Source organism: Oncorhynchus gorbuscha, linkage group LG24 (genome assembly GCF_021184085.1).
Source record: "Oncorhynchus gorbuscha isolate QuinsamMale2020 ecotype Even-year linkage group LG24, OgorEven_v1.0, whole genome shotgun sequence".
NCBI classification, from domain to species: domain Eukaryota; kingdom Metazoa; phylum Chordata; class Actinopteri; order Salmoniformes; family Salmonidae; genus Oncorhynchus; species Oncorhynchus gorbuscha.
In genome coordinates this window covers 8,614,530-8,640,150 of record NC_060196.1, presented here as the reverse complement: position 1 = coordinate 8,640,150, position 25,621 = coordinate 8,614,530, and the positions used below count along the sequence as shown (strand labels likewise).

The 25,621-nt window shown below is 46.4% G+C and overlaps 1 protein-coding gene across 1 annotated transcript; it reads left to right on the top strand.

Moving 5' to 3' along the window:
* The first annotated feature begins 21,222 nt into the window (after positions 1-21,222).
* LOC124012136 lies at positions 21,223-25,107 on the top strand. The gene is made up of 2 exons (XM_046325593.1): positions 21,223-21,471; positions 24,454-25,107. Exons 1-2 carry the CDS (start codon positions 21,236-21,238, stop codon positions 24,857-24,859), a joined length of 642 nt encoding a protein of 213 aa, XP_046181549.1. The 5' UTR covers positions 21,223-21,235; the 3' UTR covers positions 24,860-25,107.
* The last annotated feature ends 514 nt before the right edge of the window (positions 25,108-25,621 follow it).

Sequence of the window (25,621 nt, the reverse complement as noted above, 5' to 3'; positions counted from 1 at the left end):
CTCTACCTTCCACCCAGACTCTTTATCTTCCAACCAGACTCTTTATCTTAATCCAGACTCTCTACCTTCAACCCAGACTCTTTATCTTCCAGCCAGACTTTATCTTTATCTAGACTCTTTATCTTCCAGCCAGACTCTTTATCTTCCACCCAGACTTTCTTTATCCAGACTCTTTAACTTCCACCCATACTTTCTTTATCCCAACTCTTTATCTTCCACACAGACTCTTTATCTTCCACCCAGACTTTTTATCTTCCACCCAGACTCTTTATCGTAATCCAGACTCTCTACCTTCCACCCAGACTCTTTATCTTCCAACCAGACTCTTTATCTTCCACCCAGACTCTTTATCTTCCAGACTCTTTATCTTCCACCCAGACTCTTTATCTTCCAGCCAGACTCTTGATCTTCCACCCAGACTCTTGATCTTCCACCCAGACTCTTGATCTTCCACCCAGACTCTTGATCTTCCACCCACTCTTTATCTTCCACCCAGACTCTTTATCGTAATCCAGACTCTCTACCTTCCACCCAGACTCTTTATCTTCTATCCAAACTCTTAATCTTCCACCCAGACTTTCTTTATCCCAACTCTTGATCTTCCACCCAGACTCTTTATTTTCCAGCCAGACTTTATCTTTATTCAGACTCTTTATCTTCCACCCAGACTCTTTATCGTAATCCAGACTCTCTACCTTCCACCCAGACTCTTTATCTTCCAACCAGACTCTTTATCTTCCACCCAGACTCTTTATCTTCCAGACTCTTTATCTTCCACCCAGACTCTTTATCTTCCAGCCAGACTCTTTATCTTCCAGCCAGATTCTTGATCTTCCACCCAGACTCTTGATCTTCCACCCAGACTCTTGATCTTCCACCCAGACTCTTGATCTTCCACCCAGACTCTTGATCTTCCACCCAGACTCTTTATCTTCCACCCAGACTCTTTATCGTAATCCAGACTCTCTACCTTCCACCCAGACTCTTTATCTTCTATCCAAACTCTTAATCTTCCACCCAGACTTTCTTTATCCCAACTCTTGATCTTCCACCCAGACTCTTTATTTTCCAGCCAGACTTTATCTTTATTCAGACTCTTTATCTTCCACCCAGACTCTTTATCGTAATCCAGACTCTCTACCTTCCACCCAGACTCTTTATCTTCCAACCAGACTCTTTATCTTCCACCCAGACTCTTTATCTTCCAGACTCTTTATCTTCCACCCAGACTCTTTATCTTCCAGCCAGACTCTTTATCTTCCAGCCAGACTCTTGATCTTCCACCCAGACTCTTGATCTTCCACCCAGACTCTTGATCTTCCACCCAGACTCTTTATCTTCCACCCAGACTCTTTATCGTAATCCAGACTCTCTACCTTCCACCCAGACTCTTTATCTTCTATCCAAACTCTTAATCTTCCACCCAGACTTTCTTTATCCCAACTCTTGATCTTCCACCCAGACTCTTTATTTTCCAGCCAGACTTTATCTTTATTCAGACTCTTTATCTTCCACCCAGACTCTTTATCGTAATCCAGACTCTCTACCTTCCACCCAGACTCTTTATCTTCCAACCAGACTCTTTATCTTCCACCCAGACTCTTTATCTTCCAGACTCTTTATCTTCCACCCAGACTCTTTATCTTCCAGCCAGACTCTTTATCTTCCAGCCAGACTCTTGATCTTCCACCCAGACTCTTGATCTTCCACCCAGACTCTTGATCTTCCACCCAGACTCTTGATCTTCCACCCAGACTCTTTATCTTCCACCCAGACTCTTTATCGTAATCCAGACTCTCTACCTTCCACCCAGACTCTTTATCTTCTATCCAAACTCTTAATCTTCCACCCAGACTTTCTTTATCCCAACTCTTTATCTTCCAACCAGACTCTTTATCTTCCACCCAGACTCTTTAACTTCTATCCAAACTCTTTATGTTCCACCCAGACTCTTTAACTTCCACCCAGACTCTTTCTCTTTATCCAGACTCTTTAACTTCTATCCAAACTCTTAATCTTCCACCCAGACTTTCTTTATCCCAACTCTTGATCTTCCACCCAGACTCTTTATTTTCCAGCCAGACTTTATCTTTATTTAGACTCTTTATCTTCCACCCAGACTCTTTATCGTAATCCAGACTCTCTACCTTCCACCCAGACTCTTTATCTTCCAACCAGACTCTTTATCTTAATCCAGACTCTCTACCTTCCACCCATACTCTTGATCTTCCACCCAGACTCTTTATTTTCCAGCCAGACTTTATCTTTATTCAGACTCTTTATCTTCCACCCAGACTCTTTATCGTAATCCAGACTCTCTACCTTCCACCCAGACTCTTTATCTTCCAACCAGACTCTTTATCTTAATCCAGACTCTCTACCTTCCACCCATACTCTTGATCTTCCACTCAGACTCTTTATTTTCCAGCCAGACTTTATCTTTATTCAGACTCTTTATCTTCCACCCAGACTCTTTATCGTAATCCAGACTCTCTACCTTCCACCCAGACTCTTTATCTTCCAACCAGACTCTTTATCTTAATCCAGACTCTCTACCTTCCACCCATACTCTTTATTTTCCACCCAGACTCTTTATCTTCCATCCAGACTCTTTATCTTCCAAACAGACTCTTTGTTTTCCAACCAGACTCATTATCTTTCATCCAGACTCATTATCTTTATCCAGACTTTTTTTATTTATCCAGACTCTTTATCTTCCAACCAGACTCTTTAACTTCTATCCAAACTCTTTATCTTCCAACCAGACTCTTTAACTTCTATCCAAACTCTTTATCTTCCACCCAGACTTTTTATCTTTATCCAGACTCTTTATATTAACCAAGACTCTATCTTTATCTGGACTTGTTATCTGAATCCAGATGCTGGTTGAGAGAATGCCAAGAGTGTGCAAAGCTGTGATCAAGGCAAAGGGTGGCTACTTTGAAGAATATGAAATCAGAATGTTATGTGTTTAACACTTTTTTGTTTACTATATGATTTCATATGTGCTATTTCACAGTTGTGATGTCTTCACTAGTATTCTACAATGTAGAAAATAGTCCAAATAAAGAAAAACCCTCGAATGAGGAGGTGTGTCCAAACGTTTGACTGGTACTGTATGTATGTCTGTTCAAAGTATGTCTGTATGTTCAAAGTAAGTTCCTTCCTTTCCAGAAACAGGGCTTTCCAATGACATGGTAGAACACGCTCTGTCTCTGAATTCCGTCCAAATGGTTTTCCCATTGGTTCACCTCAGCAGGAGTCGGACAGAACATGTGTGACTGTGGACCGTGAAACAGACAGAAAACCAGAAACAGCCATCGCATCAACAGAGGAAAGAAAGAAAGCTGAAAGAGAGAAAACATTGTCTCACTGATTTAACCCTTCTTTGACTTTTGAGGTCAACGATTAAAGTTTACATTCCACTGTATTAAAGTGGGTCGCCACGGGAACGGGATCAGGCCTTTGTTTGGTATTGGTGTGATCCGCCGAGCGGGAAACAAAAACACTTTGCAGGATGGAACAGACAGCCGTCTAAACAAACCAGGGTCTTGTTTAGTCAATTTGTTCTACAGTTCCAGACATTGAACACGGTGTGTTTAGGTAGAAAATTTACTACGACTGTGGTAAAAGAAAATATACATATTTTTTTTCTATAATCGTATAGGAAACACACATTGATATGAATTAGATTACATTGAGAATAAAACATCTCGGGGTAGTCTAAAAAACAAATAACATTTATACAAGCATGCGATATGTGACACCGTCTACATCAAGGTCTCTCTCTGTGTGTGGTCTGTGTGGAGTGTGGTCTGAGTGCAGTGCTCATGGCCTAAAATCATTATGAAACAATTTCAGTCTCATTGTCAGGCTGCATAGTAGTTATAACACACCTGAGTGACCTGGCTAAATCTGGCCTGAGTTATGTGTTCTGTGTCTGTCTGCTGTTAGTCCCAGGGCCAGGTCTCCTGTGGTGAGCACGGCCTGTGTTAGTCATGTTATTTATTGTTGCTCTATTTAGCCACTCTCACTAATCCAGTGTAATGTATGGTACATGGCTGTCAGGTGTGGTGCACTGTGGTGCACTACTATATATAAACGGTGTGGTTCCAACCCTGAATGCTGATTGGCTGACAGCAGTAGTATATCAGACCGTACACCACAGTATGACAAAACATACATTTTTACTGCTCGATTTATGTTGGTAAACAGTTTATAATAGCAATAAGGCACCTCAGGGTTTGTGATATATGGCCAATATACCACGGCTAAGGGCTGTTTTATGTGCGACGCAACGTAGAGTGCCTGGGCAAAGCCCTTAGCCGTGGTATATTGGCCATATACCACAAACCCTTGAGGTGCCTTATTGCTATTATAAACTGGTTACCAATGTAATTAGAGCAGTAAAAATACATGTTTTGTCATACCCGTAGTATATGGTCTGATATACCACGGCTGTCAGCCAATCAGCGCTCAGGGCTCAAACCACATAGTTTTTAATACTATATACAGTTGAAGTCAGAAGTTTACATACACCTTTGCCAAATACATTTAAACTCAGTTTTTCACAATTCCTGACATTTAATCCGAGTAAAAATTCCATCCTAGGTCAGTTAGGTTCACCACTTTATTTTAAGAATGTGAAATGTCAGAATAATAGTAGAGAGAATGATTTATTTCAGCTTTTATTTCTTTCATCACATTCCCAGTGGGTCAGAAGTTTACATACACTCAATTAGTATTTGGTAGCATTGCCTTTAAATTGTTTAACTTGGGTCAAACGTTTCAGGCAGCCTTCCACAAGCTTCCCACAATAAGTTGGGTGATTTTTGGCCCATTCCTCCTGACAGAGCTGGTGCAACTGAATCAGGTTTGTAGGCCTTCTTGCTCGCACACACTTTTTCAGTTCTGCCCACACATTTTCAATGGGATTGAGGTCAGGGATTTTTTTGTTCTATTTTTGTTTCATCAGACCAGAGGACATTTCTCCCAAAAGTATGATCTTTTTCCCCATATGCAGTTGCAAAACGTAGTTGGTGTTTTTTATGGCGGTTTTGGAGCAGTGGTTTCTTCCTTGCTGAGTGGCCTTTCAGGTTATGTCGATATAGGACTTGTTTTACTGTGGATATATATACTTCTGTACCTGTTTCCTCCAGCATCTTCACAAGGTCCTTTCCTGTTGTTCTGGGATTAATTTGCAGTTTTCGCACCAAAGTAGGTTCATCTCTAGGAGACAGAACACGTCTCCTTCCTGAGCGGGATGACAGCTGTGTGGTCCCATGGTGTTTATACTTGTATACTATTGTTTGTACAGATGAACGTGGTACTGTCAGGCATTTGGAAATTGCTCCCAAGGACGAACCAGACTTGTGGAGGTCTACAATTGTTTGGTGAGGTCTCGGCTGATTTCTTTTGATTTTATCATGATGTTAAGCAAAGAGGCACTGAGTTTGAAGGTACCCCTTGAAATACATCTACAGGTACACCTCCTTTTGACTCAAATTATGTCAATTAGCCTATCAGAAGCTTCTAAAGCCATTACATAATTTTCTGAAATTTTCCAAGCTGTTTAAAGGCACAGTCAACTTAGTGTATGTAAACTTCTGACCCACTGGAATTGTGATACTGTGAATTATAAGTGAAATAATCTGTCTGTACACAATTGTTGGAAAATGTGATTGTGTTATGCACAAAGTAGATGTTCTAACCGACTTGCCAAAACTATAGTTTGTTCACAAGAATTGTGTGGAGTGGTTGGGAAAACGAGTTTTAATGACTCCAACATATGTGTATGTAAACCTCCGACTTCAACTGTACGTCACGTTGGTCAGGTGTGGTGTAATACTACCAAATTGTCGTATGTTATATAGCAACAGAACCTTGTAGAAGGTTTTAACTAGAGGGGCTACTGGAATAGTGGTTCCCTCTTTCACAGGAAGGTACGGACAGAGGAACTGCTGAGCTTTAGGTAAGGTTAAGTCTACCTTATGGGTCTTCCACCTTGTATTTCTTCACAGGGAGGTACGGACAGAGGAACTGCTGAGCCTTAGGTAAGGTTAAGTCTACCTTATGGGTCTTACACCTTGTATTTCTTCACAGGGAGGTACGGACAGAGGAACTGCTGAGCTTTAGGTAAGGTTAAGTCTACCTTATGGGTCTTACACCTTGTATTTCTTCACAGGGAGGTACGGACAGAGGAACTGCTGAGCTTTAGGTAAGGTTAAGTCTACCTTATGGGTCTTACACCTTGTATTTCTTCTGTTCCCCTACACTTCTATCAGTCACCAGCAGATCTTCCACCTGTCTAAGGTTTCAGGATGTAATGTTAGTCTGCCAATAGTTACAGGCTACATCGATAGCCAACAAATAATTCAACCAAAAAAGCCTTTTGGTCATAAGGGGATGTGTTCCTCAAAATTCATTTTAATTCGACAATCAACTAGAAATGATCCTAAAAACGATTATTCATCTTTGTAACGCACTGATAACTAACCTCTGGTGCATTACTGAGGCCAAATGGAACACTGTCAAAACTGTACGGCCCGTAGCCAGTAACATACTGTACGAGAGTTGATGTCCACACATATATCCATTATGATTTACTTCTTAAGTAACTCATTCTCAGATTACCTTTAAACACAAACTGGATTATGGTTATGGAGTTATTGTGGCATCTGAGGGGTCTGTTGTCTGTACTGTTTGCCTTTAAAACAGCTGTTGAGGTGAAGCTTATTTTCACATCTGATTAGGGAACACACCTCCCCCTCAGCCCACCAGAGACGTCTGGCTTTCACCTCAGTCCAAACTCTGTGGTCTCTCCTTATACTCTGTGGTCTCTCCACACACACACACACACACACACACACATTCGCCACATTGACTGCATTCCAGTTACAACAACAATCCTGCCATTTGGTATTGTCCACTACAATGTGCTGGTGTGAATGTGTATCCCAGTGACATGTACTTGGAATCAGATATAGACTGAGTGACAGGTATGGGAAACAGACTCTGTGTCTTTCTGTCTTCTCAGAACTCATAAATCATGTTAGTGTTTGGCTGTTATGTGACGTGTTGGAAAAGACCATTGTTCTCTATGTGTGCGTACCAAATAGCACCCTATTTCCTATATAGTGCACTACTTTTGACCAGGGCGCATAGTGCACTACCTAGGAAATAGAATTGCCTTTGGGACGTATCCTCTGTCTCTCCGTAGGTTTATGGATCTGGCCGGGATGTGTAGCTCTGCTATTGTTTTATGGTTCACGTTCTTCCTTTAGAAAATGAGTGACATAAACGACTCATAAGGTTGCTCTAATATTGATCTCTCTCAAGCTGATAGTGTTCGGAATTTGGATCAAAATGGGACTTTTGTGTTATTATTGTATGAAATGGTACATTTCATGTGGAACTGGGCCTACCACAATTTGTCAGCAATATCCACAGGGATCTTATAGAAAGTTTGGAATTGAAATGAATTGTACGTTATGAGGAACAATGCCCGGCCCTCACTTCTCCTCTTTCTCTCCTCTGTTGAATAGTCCAGGGCCTCTATTCTAATAGCGTAGGAGTGCTGATTTAGGATCAGGTCCTCGCTTTCCATATAATCTTATTTATTATGATCTAGATCTGATCCTAGATCAGGCCAAAATTTCCTACACCCCCCCAGTGGTCTGACTACATATGTATCTGGACCTCACCCTCTTCCTGCCTTAGTACTCTGACCACAGTCCTTTTCTTCTACACCCGCTCAACAATCAACAGGAGAAATGTACCAGTCTATACGAGCTACAATCGCCTACCAAGAGGTTCCCAGGCGAAAGAAAGCTATGACCGCATGGACATACTGCTGTAGAACTTCAACCCCCATCCTTTTTTCTCACACACCTCATAACAAAAAACAACATATTCTCCCATCCCCTGCCTTTTTACAATCCCATATATCTGACAGTTGTAACGTCGTTTGTCTGTCTCGGGACAGAGGGGCATCTCAGGACAGAGGGGCATCTCAGGAGAGAGGGGCATCTCAGGACAGAGGGGCAGCCCGGGACAGAGGGGCAACCCGGGACTGAGGGGCAGCTCGGGACAGAAGCAGCCTGGTACTGAGGGGAAGCCCGGTACTGAGAGGAAGCCCAGTACTGAGAGGAAGCCCAGTACTGAGAGGAAGCTCAGTACTGAGAGGAAGCTCAGGCAGGTAGTAGGCTCCGGTAAATCCTGGCTGGCTGGTGGAACTGGATGATTCAGGTTGTCTGGCCGATCTAGAAGATCTTGGCAGACTGGCACTTCTGGCGGATCCAGGCAGACTGGCGACGCTGGACCGACTGGCGGCGCTGGGCAGACTGGCGGCGCTGGGCAGACTGGTGGCACTGGGCAGACTGGCGGCGCTGGCGGCGCTGGGCAGACTGGCAGCGTTGGGCAGACTGGGAGCACTGGGCAGACTGGGAGCACTGGGCAGACTGGGAGCACTGGCCACGCTGGGCAGACTAGGAGAACTGGCCGCGCTGGGCAGACTGGGAGCACTGGCGGCGCTGGGCAGACTGGGAGCACTGGCGGCGCTGGGCAGACTGGGAGCACTGGCGGCGCTGGGCCGACTGGGAGCACTGGCGGCGCTGGGCTGACTGGCGGCGCTGGGCAGACTGGGAGCACTGGTGGCGCTGGGCAGACTGGGAGCACTGGCGGCGTTGGGCAGACTGGGAGCACTGGGCAGACTGGGAGCACTGGCGGCGCTGGGCAGACTGGGAGCACTGGCGGCGCTGGGCAGACTGGGAGCACTGGCGGCGCTGGGCAGACTGGGAGCACTGGCCGCGCTGGGCAGACTGGGAGCACTGGCCGCGCTGGGCAGACTGGGAGCACTGGCCGCGCTGGGCCGACTGGGAGCACTGGCCTCGCTGGGCCGACTGGGAGCACTGGCGGCGCTGGGCAGACTGGAGACTCCGGCAGCACAGGAGAGGAGAAAGGCTCTGGCTGTGCTAAACAGGTGGGAGACTCCAACAGCGCAGGAGAGGAGAAAAGCGCTGGCTGCACTGAACAGACGAGGCACACTGGAGGCCTGGTGCGTGGTGCTGGAACTGGTGGTACTGGATCTAGGACACGCAAAGGAAGCCTGGTGCGGGGAGCTGCTACCGGAGGACTGGTGTGTAGAGGTGGCTCTGGATAGACCGGACCGTGCAGGCGCAGTGGAGCTCTTGAGCACCAAGCCTGCCCAAGCTTACCTGGCTTGGGCAGACTGGGAGCACTGGCGGCGCTGGGCAGACTGGGAGCACTGGCGGCGCTGGGCAGACTGGGAGCACTGGCGGCGCTGGGCCGACTGGGAGCACTGGCGGCGCTGGGCTGACTGGCGGCGCTGGGCAGACTGGGAGCACTGGTGGCGCTGGGCAGACTGGGAGCACTGGCGGCGTTGGGCAGACTGGGAGCACTGGGCAGACTGGAAGCACTGGCGGCGCTGGGCAGACTGGGAGCACTGGCGGCGCTGGGCAGACTGGGAGCACTGGCGGCGCTGGGCAGACTGGGAGCACTGGCCGCGCTGGGCAGACTGGGAGCACTGGCCGCGCTGGGCAGACTGGGAGCACTGGCCGCGCTGGGCCGACTGGGAGCACTGGCCTCGCTGGGCCGACTGGGAGCACTGGCGGCGCTGGGCAGACTGGAGACTCCGGCAGCACAGGAGAGGAGAAAGGCTCTGGCTGTGCTAAACAGGTGGGAGACTCCAACAGCGCAGGAGAGGAGAAAAGCGCTGGCTGCACTGAACAGACGAGGCACACTGGAGGCCTGGTGCGTGGTGCTGGAACTGGTGGTACTGGATCTAGGACACGCAAAGGAAGCCTGGTGCGGGGAGCTGCTACCGGAGGACTGGTGTGTAGAGGTGGCTCTGGATAGACCGGACCGTGCAGGCGCAGTGGAGCTCTTGAGCACCAAGCCTGCCCAAGCTTACCTGGCTCGATGCCCACTCTAGCCCGGCCAACAGGAAGGGCTGGTATGTGCCGCACCTGGCTCTGCACCCGCACTGGAAACACCGTGCGCTCCATAGCATAACACGGTGCCTGCCCGGTCTCTCTAGCCCAACGGTGAGCACAGGGAGTATGCACAGGTCTCCTACCTGGCATAACTATTCTCCCTCTAGCCTCCCCCCAATACATTTTTTGGGCTGTTTTTCCGGTTTCCAACCGCTTCGCCGTGCTGCCTCCTCATACCTGCGCCTCTCCGCTTTATCCGCGTCTATTTCATCCTTGGGACGGCGATATTCTCCCGGCTGCGCCCAGGGTCCTTTACCGTCTAATATCATCTCCCAAGACCAGAAGTCCTCATATTGCTGCTCCTCACAATTAACAGGGAGAGTAGGCTCAGGTCTGACTCCTGACTCAGCCACTCTCTCTCTGCGCTCTCCCCCGTTACTTTCGGTTTTCGCTCTGCGTCGCCGTGTTTTCCTTTTAGACTCCATTAGCCTGTAGCCCTCTTCGCACTGCTGAAGCGAATCCCAGACGGGCTCCTGCACTCGCTCTGGGTCGGCCGCCCACCTGTCGATTTCTTCCCACGTCGTATAATCCATGCCTCTACCGTCCATAACGTCCTCCTTTAGCTCCTGCCAGTTCACACGCTGCTCGGTCTGTGAGTGGTGGTGGGTGTTTCTGTAACATAGTTCGTCTGTTGAATGAAGAGAGTCAGACCGAAATGCAGCGTGTAGGTTACTCATGACTTTAATGAAATATATCGCGGTACATGAAATAACTGAATAAATACAAAAAACAACAAACGGAACGTGAAACCTATTACAGCCTATCTGGTGAACACTACACAGAGACAGGAACAAACACCCACAAAATACAACGCGAACTCAGGCTACCTAAATACGGTTCCCAATCCGAGGCAACGACAATCACCTGACTCCAATTGAGAATCGCCTCAGGCAGCCAAGCCTAACTAGACACACCCCTAATCATACACAATCCCAATTAATACAAACCCCAATACGAAACACAACATATAAACCCATGTCACACCCTGGCCTACCCAAACATATACCAAAAACACAAAATACAATGACCAAGGCGTGACAACAGTCATAAAATAACTTGGGTTGAAATCAATTGAGAGAAAGATATATGTTGAACGCCAACAGGTACAAGTCAAATCAAATGAAGAGAGAACCTTGTGGGAGAGTTCCAACGCCCTGAGAGTCAGAGTACCTTGAGCCCGATCAGAGGGTGTGTGTGTGTGTGTGTGTGTGTGTGTGTGTGTGTGTGTGTGTGTGTGTGTGTGTGTGTGTGTGTGTGTGTGTGTGTGTGTGTGTGTGTGTGTGTGTGTGTGTGTGTGTGTGTGTGTGTGTGTGTGTGTGTGTGTGTGTGTGTGTGTGTGTGTGTGTGTGTGTGTGTGTGTGTGTGTGTGTGTGTGTTGAGGCCAGCTAGGGTGAACATAAGGTTTTTCTAATGGTTAGTGTTTATTTAGGCTGTGGGAAAGGGAAACCATTAAGTAGTGATGAAAAATGGATCTAAAGGCAAGAAAGGGAGGATGTGGAAATGACCAAGTGGGAGACTGTGTGTGTTTTTCTCTCTGCAATGAAAACGTCCATACGTCCACCTGCAAAGAGAATAAGTCAATAATTGCAACACACTCCCTCCCACCAGCACACGTTCTCGGATTACCGGACCTCAGAAAGCCTACCGCTCGGGGCCCATTCCTACAGGATGTGCCTGGTGAATCTGGATGTTGTATGTTGTATGCTGTATGCTGTATGTGTCATATGCAGAATTCTCAAGGTGCTTGACATTTTCCTTATCTTCAGGTCAACTTGGTTGTTAAAATCTCAGAGGCACAGTTTCCTTTGGTAACTCGGTCATGTGATTATGACATTTAAAACCTGCAGTAAATTATGACTCACAGTTTCACTGTGAAAAGACCAGAAACTGAAACTGCACAATTCGCCCTGACAATCTAGACCCTTGACCGACAGTTGGTGCGCTGTTTTTTGCTCCATCTATCTCTAAAATCCACTGTCTGAAATGGATAATTATTGTTCATTTAGTAGTATTATAGACCAATAACAGTGATTGATGCCAGACGTGGGTCCCTCAGAAACAGAGTCTAGACAGAGAAACCAAATCAGAGATGGCTAGTAAAACCAACAGAGGGGTATTCAAACTTCAGACTGGTTGACTGAGTAACGGACTAGGCCTGCTAGTCTCTCTAAAACCCACAGGGATGTGTTGTTATGCTGAGAAGGAAAAGTCCAGCATCTGAGGAATGGACAGAGACAGAGAGTTGGTGGTCCACGCCAAGCATGAGCCAATAGTTGGGTTACAAAGCAAACAAAAACACTAGTCACATCAAGACGAAGAGGGGCAGCACCAAATTCAACCCACAAAGCACACAGAACACTGTTGAAACAAGTAAAAGAAAAAGTAAACAGAGTATTAATCTAATTTTGTGTAACAGTAGTTCTTCTGTCCTGTCTTGACATATTTTTCCCAACTGTTGGATTGTTTGGTTTGGCTGTAATTGGTTGTTTTAATCTTATACATTTTTCCTTTGTAGACTTGGAGCTTTTCATGATAACAATATAATATATTTTGGACATTTTTCAAATGAGACTTTCTTCATCTTCTTGGAACACCCGTCACTTAAATACATTCGATCTCACTATTGCTGTGTAAACTGAAAAACAGACATTTTTCATTGGAAAGCATAAGTGGAATCAAAAAGATGTCTTGTCATTGCTTAGCAATTAGTAGCGGGGTAAAGGATGAGTATTGAAATGCATCGTTACTGGTCCAATATTCACTGTGTGTACTGCTACGTTTCCACCATAGAAACAATACACTATCTTTTTAGTATTTTACACTATGGATAGCTTTTTAAACAAGACTTCCGGGGAGAGGAGGCAGAACCTCGGTTGCACTACAGGCAAACCGTTGTCTCAGAGTTTCTGTCCATTTAAATGATGCGGTGATGTTGCTCCTCAACGTAAATGGCTCCAAGAAACAGCTGAGGAAAACCACTGATTGTTTAGACCAACTAGAAGAGAATAGAGACAGAGACGTTATTCTGTTCTAACCTTACTACTCTAGACTGTTTCTCACAGGCACTACTGTTTCTCACAGGCACTACTGTTTCTCACAGGCACTACTGTTTCTCACAGGCACTACTGTTTCTCACAGGCACTACTGTTTCTCACAGGCACTACTGTTTCTCACAGGCACTACTGTTTCTCACAGGCACTACTGTTTCTCACAGGCACTAAAGTCACTGGAGCCCAATTTCGGTATAATGTAAGTAACACAAGTTAAGCAGACAAAGTTGGAACTGAAAATGTTTTTATTTTCACTTGCAATTCTCGTTTGTGTCAGTGTAAAACAATTGTGGTTATGAATTTAATCAACCATTGCTTTCATAGGGGAGAAAAACAGCACAGGGCACTTAAAAAAGATGACTAGAAAGTGTATTTGTGGCACGGCTAGACCATCACAGCAAACGTTCAGTTTTCTTCCAAAACATACATCTTTCATCAAATCCAAAAATCTTCTGTCCACTTAGCTATGATTCAGTCTTACTTCCTCTCAAGGTGTAAAGCCATCTGACCATATCCTCAAGTGGTCCATAGATCATGCAGACGGAGTTATACCCAACAGACTCCGCTGTGTTTATGGGTGGTTTGTAGCTCTACGTTCTCATAGGCCACACACTGGTGATGCTAACTGAGATGACCTTCTCAGCAATGGATCCCTGACCCCTGACCTCTAGGTCAACTCCAGCAGTGTGCCTGCCTGACTACAGTGAGGAACTAGTGAGGATCCATCTTTTTCCAATACTACTACTAAGACTGAGAAGGAAAAAAACTCTGTTATAGCAACAATTCATCCAAAGAATGGGCACCAATTAGAATATATGAATCCTAATCCTATCCATAAAGAAAGCCTATACAGTAGTAGGTTCTATTGTATATGTAATGGGGTGTGTGCTGGTGGCAGAGAATTCAGGCGCAGGAGAACTAAATTGGTATAAACGGAGTTATTTAATAAATGCTTACAAACTCCGAAAACCAACACAAAATAAAGAAAGTGGGTAAAAACCTGTCGCACACCATAACATACTTGGCACCAATACATACAACAAACAATTCCCGACAAGGACATGGGGGAAAACAGAGGGAAAATATACAACATGTAATTAGGGGATTGAAACCAGGTGAGTGTGAAAACAAGACAAAACAAATGGAACATGAAAAATGGATCTGTGATGGCTAGAAGGCCGGTGACGTCGACCGCCGAACACCGCCCGAACAAGGAGAGGAACCGACTTCGGCAAAAGTCGTGACAGTATAGTTCTTCCATTATATCAGTAACGTCACTCACTAAAGCAGGAGGGTGTGAACATGAGTTTAGAGATTGGAGCTTAGCTCCGTGTATCAGTTGCGCTTGATTTGAACCGTAATTGCCTCCCACAGTCCCAGATAAACATGTCCTGAAATCATTTTATTTCAACTACATGCATACAAAATTCACTGGCACCCATATTAGGACGGAAAAAAAGTTCTCAAAAAAAGTGAATATTTTCCCTCTGATTTCTCCTCGTTCCATAACTCAAGCGCTTGTAGACGTTGGGGTGCATCGTAGTCCTCTCTAGCTGAGTTATGACCCAGCGTTTCCACATCAATCTGATAGCTTCCATCTGTCCACAACACTGATGCTCCTTTTTTGGCCCTCTCTGTACCCCATCAAGGATGATCTTTTTTACACTTGGAATGAAATTCAAACAGAATCAATCCCCCCATTAACTAGTAAGTACAATTTAAGCCATAAACACGGAATGCTACCTAGAAAGGAAAGGCTTTTGTGTCTCTGCCTAACGATGGCTTTTCTCACGTTTTAGAATTGCTTAATTGTCACAGACACTTGTTGGTATGCTGTTTTTGAAAAGGAGAAAATGCTTTAACTTGCTTTTTTTTAAACAAACATGAGTTGTACTATGTCTCTCCTTCTAAGGTTCATGGTAAGCTTAAGCTTAATGGTAAGCTTAAGCTTAATGGTGAATTTACAAGAGGTTCATGAGCACCCTATTAAGTTACAGGCAGGGTGTCTAAATGTATTTTCTTTGGGAATTGTGGAGATGTCCACTATGTTGAAGACTGATTCGCTACAGCGTTTAAAATCTAATTCTCACACTCCTTCTGCAAAGACTGAGTAGGCCTTGGCGTGCCAATATCGCCACGAGGAGACACAGACGCGTTTATGTTCATCATGGTCACAAACTGCAACACCCAAAAAAATACTGCTGGGCTGTGTTAGAATTTGAACTTCCAGCTCAAGAGAGAAGCTTGGCACAAGCTTGGTACAGCTAATTGGCTCCAACTATCTAACGGAGTTACCTTTGACGACTTTGTGTATGCCACAGGCATAGGTCGGATTTCCATTCCTAGTCTAAATCCTAACACACACCTTGGTCTAAGCTTCCATACAGATGGAGGACCTTAATTTGAGCCAGTTTGCTATAGCAGGAAAGTTATCCTGCAGCAACAGGAAATGTGAATTATTTATGTGGATTATTATTCATGGACATTTTTTGGTAGGGGTTGATTTGACCTTTGTAAGGTAAAATCAAGTCTGACATTTCAAAGTGAGAATTATAAACTTCAGAAGCCAATTTAAACCTCAAATACACTACAAGTTTTACATTTCCTTCATTGTAGGAAAGTTCTCTAATTAAGATGCTACATCTGTGCTTCCTCTTCATATTTTCCTCACTTTGCTCCTTTCCACACTGCAGAAGAGGGCCATCCATTCTAATCAAGGGGAAGACGCCGCCCAAGCTTTTGTCAGCGTTTTGGAGGAAATTGTGACAGGTTTGTTATACAAATCATCCATGTTCCTTTATGTTTCACAGGTCTCTCTCTCTCCAGCCAAGAGACAGACGTCCGACTTTCTCTATGGAACACAAATACAAATCCCATGCGACATTGAGTTTAGAGACAAGTCTCCAAGTCCTCTTAGTTACCAGTAAAGTCTGCAGTTTGTTTTTCAGTGCTATTCAAACTTTTGTCACAGCATTGAATTTCAAACTAGAAAGGACAGTACAGCATCAAACCTTATAGTCCATAATTGTAAAACCAGCATTCTTAGTTTCGCTGTTTGACAGTAAGACCTTTGCCACAGAAGAGTTGCAAAATTAGGCTGCATCAACAAAAATAATATATTTGATGATTTGTATAATTAGCTGAAAATGAAGTTTGGCCAATCCAGATGTTTTGCTTTTCATTTAAATTCTCAACTTCAATATTTTGCAAGCACCTTGTAGGTTACACAGAGGTCCTGAAGAAAAATACACCAGTCTCAAATTAAAATGATATTACATAAAACAAAGCAAATCTTTTCAAATGTGAGATAACCACCATTGCAACTAACCAACCCACATCCTGAAACCAATGAATACATCTAACTTCACAGGATGTCTTTGGAATATAGGTTGTTGTCTGGGTTGTCCCCTTGGATATGGTTTGACAACAACAAACGCCTTAACCACTGAAAAAGGTTCTTAAAAGGATGATCAATATCCTCCGCCAAGGGAAGGAAACCGTGTCAATTGCCTTGGTCTTACTGATGGTCAGATAAGTGTTTGTGGCACAGTCGAAGCGTTTACACCGTATATTACATCATTGTGCCCATTATTTACTATGATGCGCTCTTCCTGCTATTGAAATTGTGGATGACTTATGACCTCTGTGAAGGGGTGAGGGTGTAGGGGTGTGGGGGGGGGTGTAGATTCCCATTATAGGTGTGTGTCTCTGTGCTAGGAACGGGGTGTGCCTTTGACTCAGTGGACAACAGTGGAGAGGGTGGGTGTAAGGGTGGAGGGGTATAAATTCACAGCCCTCATAAAGCCTTTGCGTTCAGAAGCCAGTCGTTGCCCTGCATGCGTCTGTTTAGTGTGTTAAACAAGCAAATGTTGACTTGTTTTTATGTTATTTCAGTTACTTGTAGCTCCAAAAAGTACTGAGTGACTGAGGAATACAAACTTAAACCTGTCAATTCAAAACTGGAACTATTGGTCGCCTATCCAAAACAAACTATGGTTTGTTATCCGTGTCCACAGCAGAAACGCCAAGAAAATCATCAAAAGCTGAATGAGATATAATACAAAGTAAATACAATTGTGTTTGAGAAATATTGTTTTATCTGAAACACACTTAAAGATAGAGGTTTCAATTATGTTCACATCATAATTCGATCATTTGTGTAAATATCACAGTCATAATGGTACAAATTCATTTGATACTGGATATTTAAAGTGCTTTTAGAAGCCCTTAACAGGAAGATATTAAAATTGGACAAGAGAACCCTGCCAAATGGAACCCCTTTCCCTACATAGTTCACTACTTTTGACCAGAAGCCCTTTGAGACCTGGTCAAACGTAGTGCATTATATAGGGAATTAGGGTGCAATTTGGAATGTAGCCCAGGTTTGTGAATGTAGCTGGCACGAAAGTTATTTTGGCACCGTCTGTCCAATGGACTGGTGGTGGGGAAAACACGATCCATGAAAAAACGATGTAGTATAAGCTTGAAATGGAAAACCATGTATTTTAATTTTTCTAAATGAAATACTGATTTAATAATGATTTAAAAACATTCCTCTGTGCCATTGTTAATAAACATCACACAGGTTCCAGACAGAGGCCTGGCGCAGGTAGTCTACTAACTAAGAAAAGGGGTCGTCAATATAAGCCTTTGCTAACATAAAGATGGCATGTGGGTCTACTGCTCTCTACTTAACCTGATATCTCCATCAGGACTTTACAATGTGAGCACCAGCCCATCATACCACTTTTGTACATCCGGCCTAATTTCCTGTAAACCTTTGTGGTGGTTTAATAACACGCAAGGGGTATACTTCACATTACTGAGTAAAGTTGGCTGTAAAACTCTCACACCACTACCCCACTATGGTGGTCTTCAGGTGGGTGGAGGGGGAAACAATCTCAGTGCTGCCTGCCTTTAATGCTGGCTGGCTGACTGAATGTGACTGAATTTGAAGCTGGCAAGCTAGTTGATTGACTGACAGACTGATGGGCTGACTGGCTGGTTGACTGACTGACTGGCTGGCTGGTTGACTGGCTGACTGGCTGAAGAACTGACTGATTGACTGGCTGGAAATGAACTCGGCCCATTGTTGTGTTAGGTTATTAACATCTCCATGTAACAGAACAGAAACAAGGGGCGGCTGCCAAGACGGAAATGAGTCCCAACACCTACAACTGGATGTCTGTAAAGTTGGCTGTAAAGTTGGCTGTAAAACTCTAGCAAAGGAGACCTTCCTCACACCACTACCCCACTATGGTGGGTGTCTTCAGGTGGGTGGAGGGGGAAACAATCTCAGTGCTGCCTGCCTTTAATGCTGGCTGGCTGATTGACTGACTGACTGACTGACTGACTGGCTGGCTGGTTAACTGACTGACTGGCTGACTGATTGACTGGCTGAATGGCTGGCTGGCTAGTTGAATTACTGACTGACTGACTGGCTGGCTGGCTGGCTGGCTGGCTGGCTGGCTGGCTGGCTGGCTGGCTGGCTGGCTGGCTGGCTGGCTGAATGGTTGACTGACTGACTGACTGACTGACTGACTGACTGACTGACTGACTGACTGACTGACTGACTGACTGACTGACTGACTGGTAGGCTGGCCGGCTGACTTGCTGGAAATGAACCTGGTCCATTGTTGTGCTCGATAATTAACATCTCCATGTAACAGAACAGAAATACAGGGCGGCTGCCAGGACACAAATGAATCCCAACGCCTACAACTGGATGTCTGGGCTCCTGGTACCCCACAACAGAGGTAAACTGATAAGGGAAAACACTGGTAACAAAACAAGGAGTGGAGGAGAGAGAAAGAGACATACATGACAGACAGTATGTGGACTGGGGACAACGTGTGCACTTACATGTGTTTGATTTGAGGGGAACAAATGGAAAGCTCATTCAATCACTCATATTGAAGAGATAACATAATTCACAATGTGTGGATAGGCCTATATGTATGGCTTTAATGTGAACGTGTGGTGCAGTATGAAATGTGTTGCTGCGCAAGGAATGCAGAAAACAAATTCTAAATGCCATGTGACAAATGGTTTTACTCTGGTATTCCTACTCTAAGTGCTTTGATGTCCACAAACAGTGGAGGCTGCTGAGGGGAGGATGGCTCATAATAATGGGTGGAACAGAGCAAATGGACTGGCATCAAACTAATGGAAACCAGGTGTTTGATGTATTTGCTACCGTTCCACCAATTCCGCTCCAGCCATTACCACGAGCCCGTCCTCCCCAGTTAAGGAGCCACCAATCTCCTGTGGTCTACGTCAGCCACCTATGCCTCCATTCAGTCCACGGAACAGACCTGGGGACTAACTGACTGACAGAGCTACTTACAGTTACTGCATTCATCTTAAGATACTGTAGCTAGGTTGGTTGAATGACTGACTGACTGACTGACTGACTGACTGGCTGGCCGGCTGGTTGACTAACTGACATGCATGACAGAGAGTGTCAACAGCAACAACTCCGTTGGCTTTGTTTTCCAGCAGTTATTACTTCAATAGAGTCAATACAGTCCGTCAGTCGGTCAGTCGGTCAGTCAGTCAGTCAGTCAGTCAGTCAGTCAGTCATTCAACCAACCTAGCTACAGTATCTTAAGATGAATGCAGTAACTGTAAGTAGCTCTGGATAAGAGCGTCGGCTAAATGACTCAAATGTAAATACAAATATTATTTTATGGTTGAGGGTTGAGGATAAATGGACTAATCTTATAGTATTTTTTAACAAGAAACATTTGTGTTGAAAATGCCTAACCACTTGTATAATCTATTTGCGTACACTTCAAACAGACATACATACCCCACCAGACACACCACTATGGGTTTCTTCACGGTACCCAAACCAAAGACAGACAATGCGTTGCTAAGTTACGTATACAGCCGTGTAGGTACGTGTTACATTTCGGCGACAGGGAAGACAGAATGAGGAAATACCTGAGAGAGTGGAAAAAAGAGATGAATTCTAGAAATGACTCTGGAATGACGTCATCCACAAAGAGTCACACATGACACAATGACACAATGAGTGGCATTGGGGTTATTTCCAGGAGAATGCACAGGGACTGGTGGTAAGAGCAAAACAACAGCAACGGCTCCTGTGGCTTTGTTTTCCAGCAGTTCTTACTTCAATACTAGGGGATTTACAGTAGGTACAATAGCAGGGGCCTCACCGCCTATTTGGAATTACACATTTTATCACCAGGGTTATTCTTTGTGTTTGGACTTTGGGGATCGGATAATACAATGCTGTAGCATTCTGGAGGTACTAGTCACTACCAACCATTGGCAAAATATGTATTGGCTTTGTGCTTGGAATGCCAACTGTGCCACCCTGGGCTCTGGGTGGCATTGGATCAGGACAAGAACAATGGAGCATTATGACTAACACACACAGACCTAACATCAACAACATGATAGTCTGTGATATGTGGTTGTCCCACCGAGCTACAGTATCTTAAGATGAATGCAGTAACTGTAAGTAGCTCTGGATAAGAGCGTCGGCTAAATGACGCAAATGTAAATACAAATATTATTTTATGGTTGAGGGTTGAGGAGAAATGGACTAATCTTATAGTATTTTTTAACAAGAAACATTTGTGTTGAAAATGCCTAACCACTTGTATAATCTATTTGCGTACACTTCAAACAGACATACATACCCCACCAGACACACCACTATGGGTTTCTTCACGGTACCCAAACCAAAGACAGACAATGCGTTGCTAAGTTACGTATACAGCCGTGTCCTGGTGGAATAATCTGCCACCAGAGGTTACTCAGACAAAAAGCAAGTAAAGCATTTTCTGGGATAAAAAACATTGTGTATCACAGCGCCTCTCCTCTTTCCAAATATGTAATTTTACTGTGTTTTATATAGGAATACGAATATGTATATATGAATAGTGTGGTGTTTGTTTGGTGTACTTGTGGGCACGTCTATGGGTTTTGTGTTTTCCCATTTTGTGGGTTTTCCCTGGACAGTTTAAGTCCCCCTGTTTGGGGCATTTGTTTGTTCATTACGCCCTGTGTTTTCGTGAGGGTTGGCTTATGTTCGCCGTTTCTCTGTGCATTAAAATAGCACTCCCCTGAACTCTCTGCTTCCTGCGCCTGACTCCTCACCCACTACACTCAGACCATTACAGAATCCCGCACCCCTGAGGAATGGAGTCAGCAGGAGCAACAGCCACTCCCCTCCCATCGATGGAAGAGAGGGTTCTACATCACACCATGATGCGATGGATCTGGGGATGGATTTGGGAGGGGCTTTGCCGAGGGATACCGGAGGAGGAGGCTCCCTCTGCACCAACTGTGGTCGGAGAGGACACACGGCCGATCGGTGCTGGGGGGGTCCGTCTGGGAGTCGAGATGGCAGGCGAAACATTTCTCGATCACCCCAGGTGAGTCAGCACCAAACTCACCCAGGTCACATGTTTGTCTTGATTTTTTTCCTTAATTTTTTCCCCTCTTCCCAGCTTAGGGTGCTAGTCGATTCAGGCGGATCGCGGACTCGCTATTAAATTAGGTGTTCCGCTTGTGCCGATAGATTCTCCCTTTCCCGTGCACTCCCTAGATAGCCGGCCATTAGGGTCAGGGGTGGTCAGGGAGACCACGATCCCACTGGACATGGTAACGCAGGGGAATCATAGGGAGCGTATCAGTCTCTATATTATTGATTCACCTGCGTTTCCAGTGGTGTTAGGGATTCCCTGTGGCTGGGTTCTCCAGGGTGTCAGAGGAGTTTTCTGGAAGGTGTCTGGGAGTTTCCGTCGGTGCCACCTCGGTTGAAAGTCCAGACCAGGGTCCCACAGTGTGCATTCCCCCCGAGTATGCCGATTTGGCAATCGCTTTTAGTAAAAAGAAGGCGACTAAATTACCACCACATCGACCGGGAAGGGATTGTGTGATAGATCTCCAGGTAAACGCTGCGCTTCCCAAGAGTCATGTGTACCCATTGTCCCAAGAGGAGACGTTGGCTATGGAGACATATATCACAAAGTCTCTGGGACAGGGGTACATTCGGTCCTCCATTTCACCCGTCTCCTCGAGTTTCTTTTTTGTGAAGAAAAAGGAGGGAGGATTGTGTCCGTGTATTGATTATAGAGGTCTAAATGCTATCACAGTGGAGTTCAGCTACCCACTACCTCTCATTGCTACGGCGGTGGAATCCTTTCAGGGAGCGCAGTTCTTCACAAAATTGGATCTCAGGAGCGCGTATAGCCTGGTGAGTATTCGGAAGGGAGACGAGTGGAAAATCGCATTTAGTACCACATCTGGCCACTGTGAGTACTGCGTCATGCCGTATGGGTTAAAAAATGCTCCAGCCATTTTTCAATCCTTTGTAGACGATATTCTCAGGGACTTGCACGGGCAGGGAGTGGTTGTTTATATCGATGACATTCTGATCTACTCAGCCACTCACGCCGCGCATGTGTCTCTGGTACGCAAGGTGCTTGGTAGACTGCTGGAGCATGACCTATACGTCAAGGCTGAGAAGTGTGTGTTCTCCAAACGAGCCGTCTCCTTTCTGGGTTATCGCATTTCCACCTCGGGGGTGGAGATGGAGGGTGACCGCAGTAAGGCCGTGCGTAATTGGCCGACTCCGACCACGGTAAAAGAGGTGCAGCGTTTTTTGGGTTTTGCCAACTACTACCGGAGGTTTATCCAGGGTTCTGGCCAGGTAGCGGCTCCAATTACCTCACTTCTGAAGGGGGGCCCGGTGCGATTGCGGTGGTCAGCAGAGGCGGACAGAGCTTTCAACAAGTTGAAGGCGCTGTTCACGGATGCACCCGTGTTGGCGCATCCGGAGCCCTCTCTAGCATTCATAGTGGAGGTGGACGCGTCCGAGGCTGGGGTGGGTGCCGTGCTATCACAGTGCTCGGGTACGCCACCGAAACTCCGCCCCTGCGCTTTCTTCTCGAGCAAGCTCAGCCCAGCGGAGCATAACTATGATGTGGGGGACCGGGAGTTGTTAGCGGTGGTCAGGGCTCTGAAGGTGTGGAGACACTGGCTTGAGGGGGCGAAGCTCCCCTTTCTCATCTGGACCGACCACCAAAATCTGGAGTATATTCGGGCAACTAGGAGACTGAACCCGCGTCAGGCAAGGTGGGCCATGTTTTTCACTAGATTCCGGTTCACTTTATCATATAGACCAGGCTCCCAGAACGTGAAGGCGGACGCACTGTCCCGCCTTTATGACACGGAGGATAGGTCCACCGAACCTACTCCCATCCTTCCGGCCTCAAAGCTGATGGCACCGGTGGTATGGGAGATGGACTCGGACATCGAGCGGGCGTTAGGGGCTGAACCCGCGCCTCCTCAGTGTCTGGCGGGGCGGAGGTACGTGCCGCTTGGTGTTCGGGACCAACTGATTCGGTGGGCTCACGTCCTACCCTGGGTCACCCTGGGGTGAGGAGGACAGTGGGGAGCCTTCGGGGGAGGTATTGGTGGCCTACCTTGGCTAGGGACGTTAAGGTTTATGTCTCCTCCTGTTCGGTATGCGCCCAGAGTAAGGCTCCTAGGCACCTTCCTAGAGGGAAGTTACAACCCCTCCTCGTTCCACTACGGCCATGGTCACATCTATCTGTAGATTTCCCGACCGACCTTCCCCCGTCTCAGGGCAACACCACGGTTCTGGTGATTGTGGATCGGTTCTCTAAGTCCTGCCGTCTCCTCCCGTTGCCCGGTATCCCAACAGCCCTACAGACTGCGGAGGCATTATTCACCCACGTCTTCCGGCACTACAGTGTGCCGGAGGACATCGTTTCTGATCGGGGCCCCCAGTTCACGTCCCGAGTATGGAGGGCGTTCATGGAGCGTCTGGGGGTCTCAGTCAGCCTGACCTCCGGTTATCACCCCAAAAGTAATGGGCAGGTGGAGAGAGTAAACCAGAAGGTGGGTAGGTTTCTGCGGTCGTACTGCCAGGACCGGCCAGGGGAGTGGGCGAGATACATCCCCTGGGCTGAAATGGCCCAGAACTCACTACGCCACTCCTCTACTAATGTGTCCCCCTTTCAGTGTGTGTTGGGGTACCAGCCGGTCCTGGCACCGTGGCATCCAAGCCAGACCGAGGCTCCTGCGGTGGAGGAATGGGTGCAGCGCTCCAAAGAGACCTGGAGGGCTGGCCAGGAATCTCTTCAACAGGCTAGTGGACGGCAGAAAAGGAGTGCTGACCGCCACCGCAGTGAGGCCCCCGTGTTTGTACCAGGGGACAGGGTCTGGCTATCGACCCGAAACCTGCCCCTCCGCGTGCCCTGCCGGAAGCTTGGGCCGCAGTGTGTAGGGCCGTTCAAAGTCCTGAGGAAAATAAACGAGGTGTGTTATCGATTACAACTCCCTTCCTATTATCGTATTAACCCCTCGTTTCATGTGTCTCTTCTCAGGCCGGTGGTAGCTGGTCCCCTACAGGACGGTGAGGTGCTGGAGGTCCCTCCTCCCCCTCTGGACATCGAGGGGTCCCCGGCGTATACGATACGGGCCATTCTGGACTCGAGACGCCGGGTGAGGGGCCTGCAGTACCTCGTGGACTGGGAGGGGTACGGTTCGGAGGAAAGGTGCTGGGAACCCGCCAGGGACATTTTGGATCCGTCAATATTGAGGGATTTCCATCGCCTCCATCCGGATTGCCCTGCGCCTCGTCCTCCGGGTCGACCTCGAGGCCGGTGTCGGTGCGCTGCGGGAGCCGGGCGTCAAGGGGGGGTACTGTCACGACTCAGACCGAAGGACACTCCCCTTCCCGTTCGGGTGGCGCTCGGCGGTCGTCGTCGCCGGCCTACTAGCTGCCACTGATTATTTCCTCCCCTCCTTATGTGTTTATTGAGTGCACCTGTTTTGAGTTAGGTAGTTAGTAGTAAGGCTTTATTAGTCAGCCGGCCCGCCTGGTTCCTTGTGCAGGATTAATTATTGTGACCGTCTGTTTGGTGTACTTGTGGGCACGTCTATAGGTTTTGTGTTTTCCCATTTTGTGGGTTTTTTCCTGGACAGTTTAAGTCCCCCTGTTTGGGGCATTTGTTTGTTCATTACGCCCTGTGTTTTCGTGAGGGTTGGCTTATGTTCGCTGTTTCTCTGTGCATTAAAATAGCACTCCCCTGAACTCTCTGCTTCCTGCGCCTGACTCCTCACCCACTACACTCAGACCGTTACATCCCTAAACAACTTCCATTCATAACAATAATATGTTTCTACGGGGTTGGGGCAGATAAGTCAGCGTTGGGGGTCAATTCCATTTCAGTTCCAGTCAATTCAGAAAGTAAACAAAATTCCAATTCTAATTCTAAATGTTCGTCTTTGAATTGCGTAAAAGAGAATTGGAATTGCAACTTCAGTATGTTCCCTGAATTGACTGGAATTTAAATGGAATTGATCCCCGACCCTGACAGGAGAAATACTTCACCAAGGAGCGTGAGTCTATGAGGGCTGTGCCTCCCAGACACTGGGAGAAGAGCCAGAATGGCATCATAACTAGGACCAAAGATACAGAGGCTGCCAGAGAGGAGCAGCGCTTGCCACGGGTGAATGGGGGGGTAGCTGGGAGAATCTGTCTGCCTCAAA

Coding starts and splice junctions, on each gene's coding strand:
- LOC124012136 (XM_046325593.1), top strand. CDS start 21,236: ATGGAGTCAGCAGGAGCAACAGCCACTCCCCTCCCATCGATGGAAGAG. Junction 21,472..24,453: donor ACATTTCTCGATCACCCCAG/GTGAGTCAGCAC, acceptor GTCTCTTCTCAG/GCCGGTGGTAGCTGGTCCCC.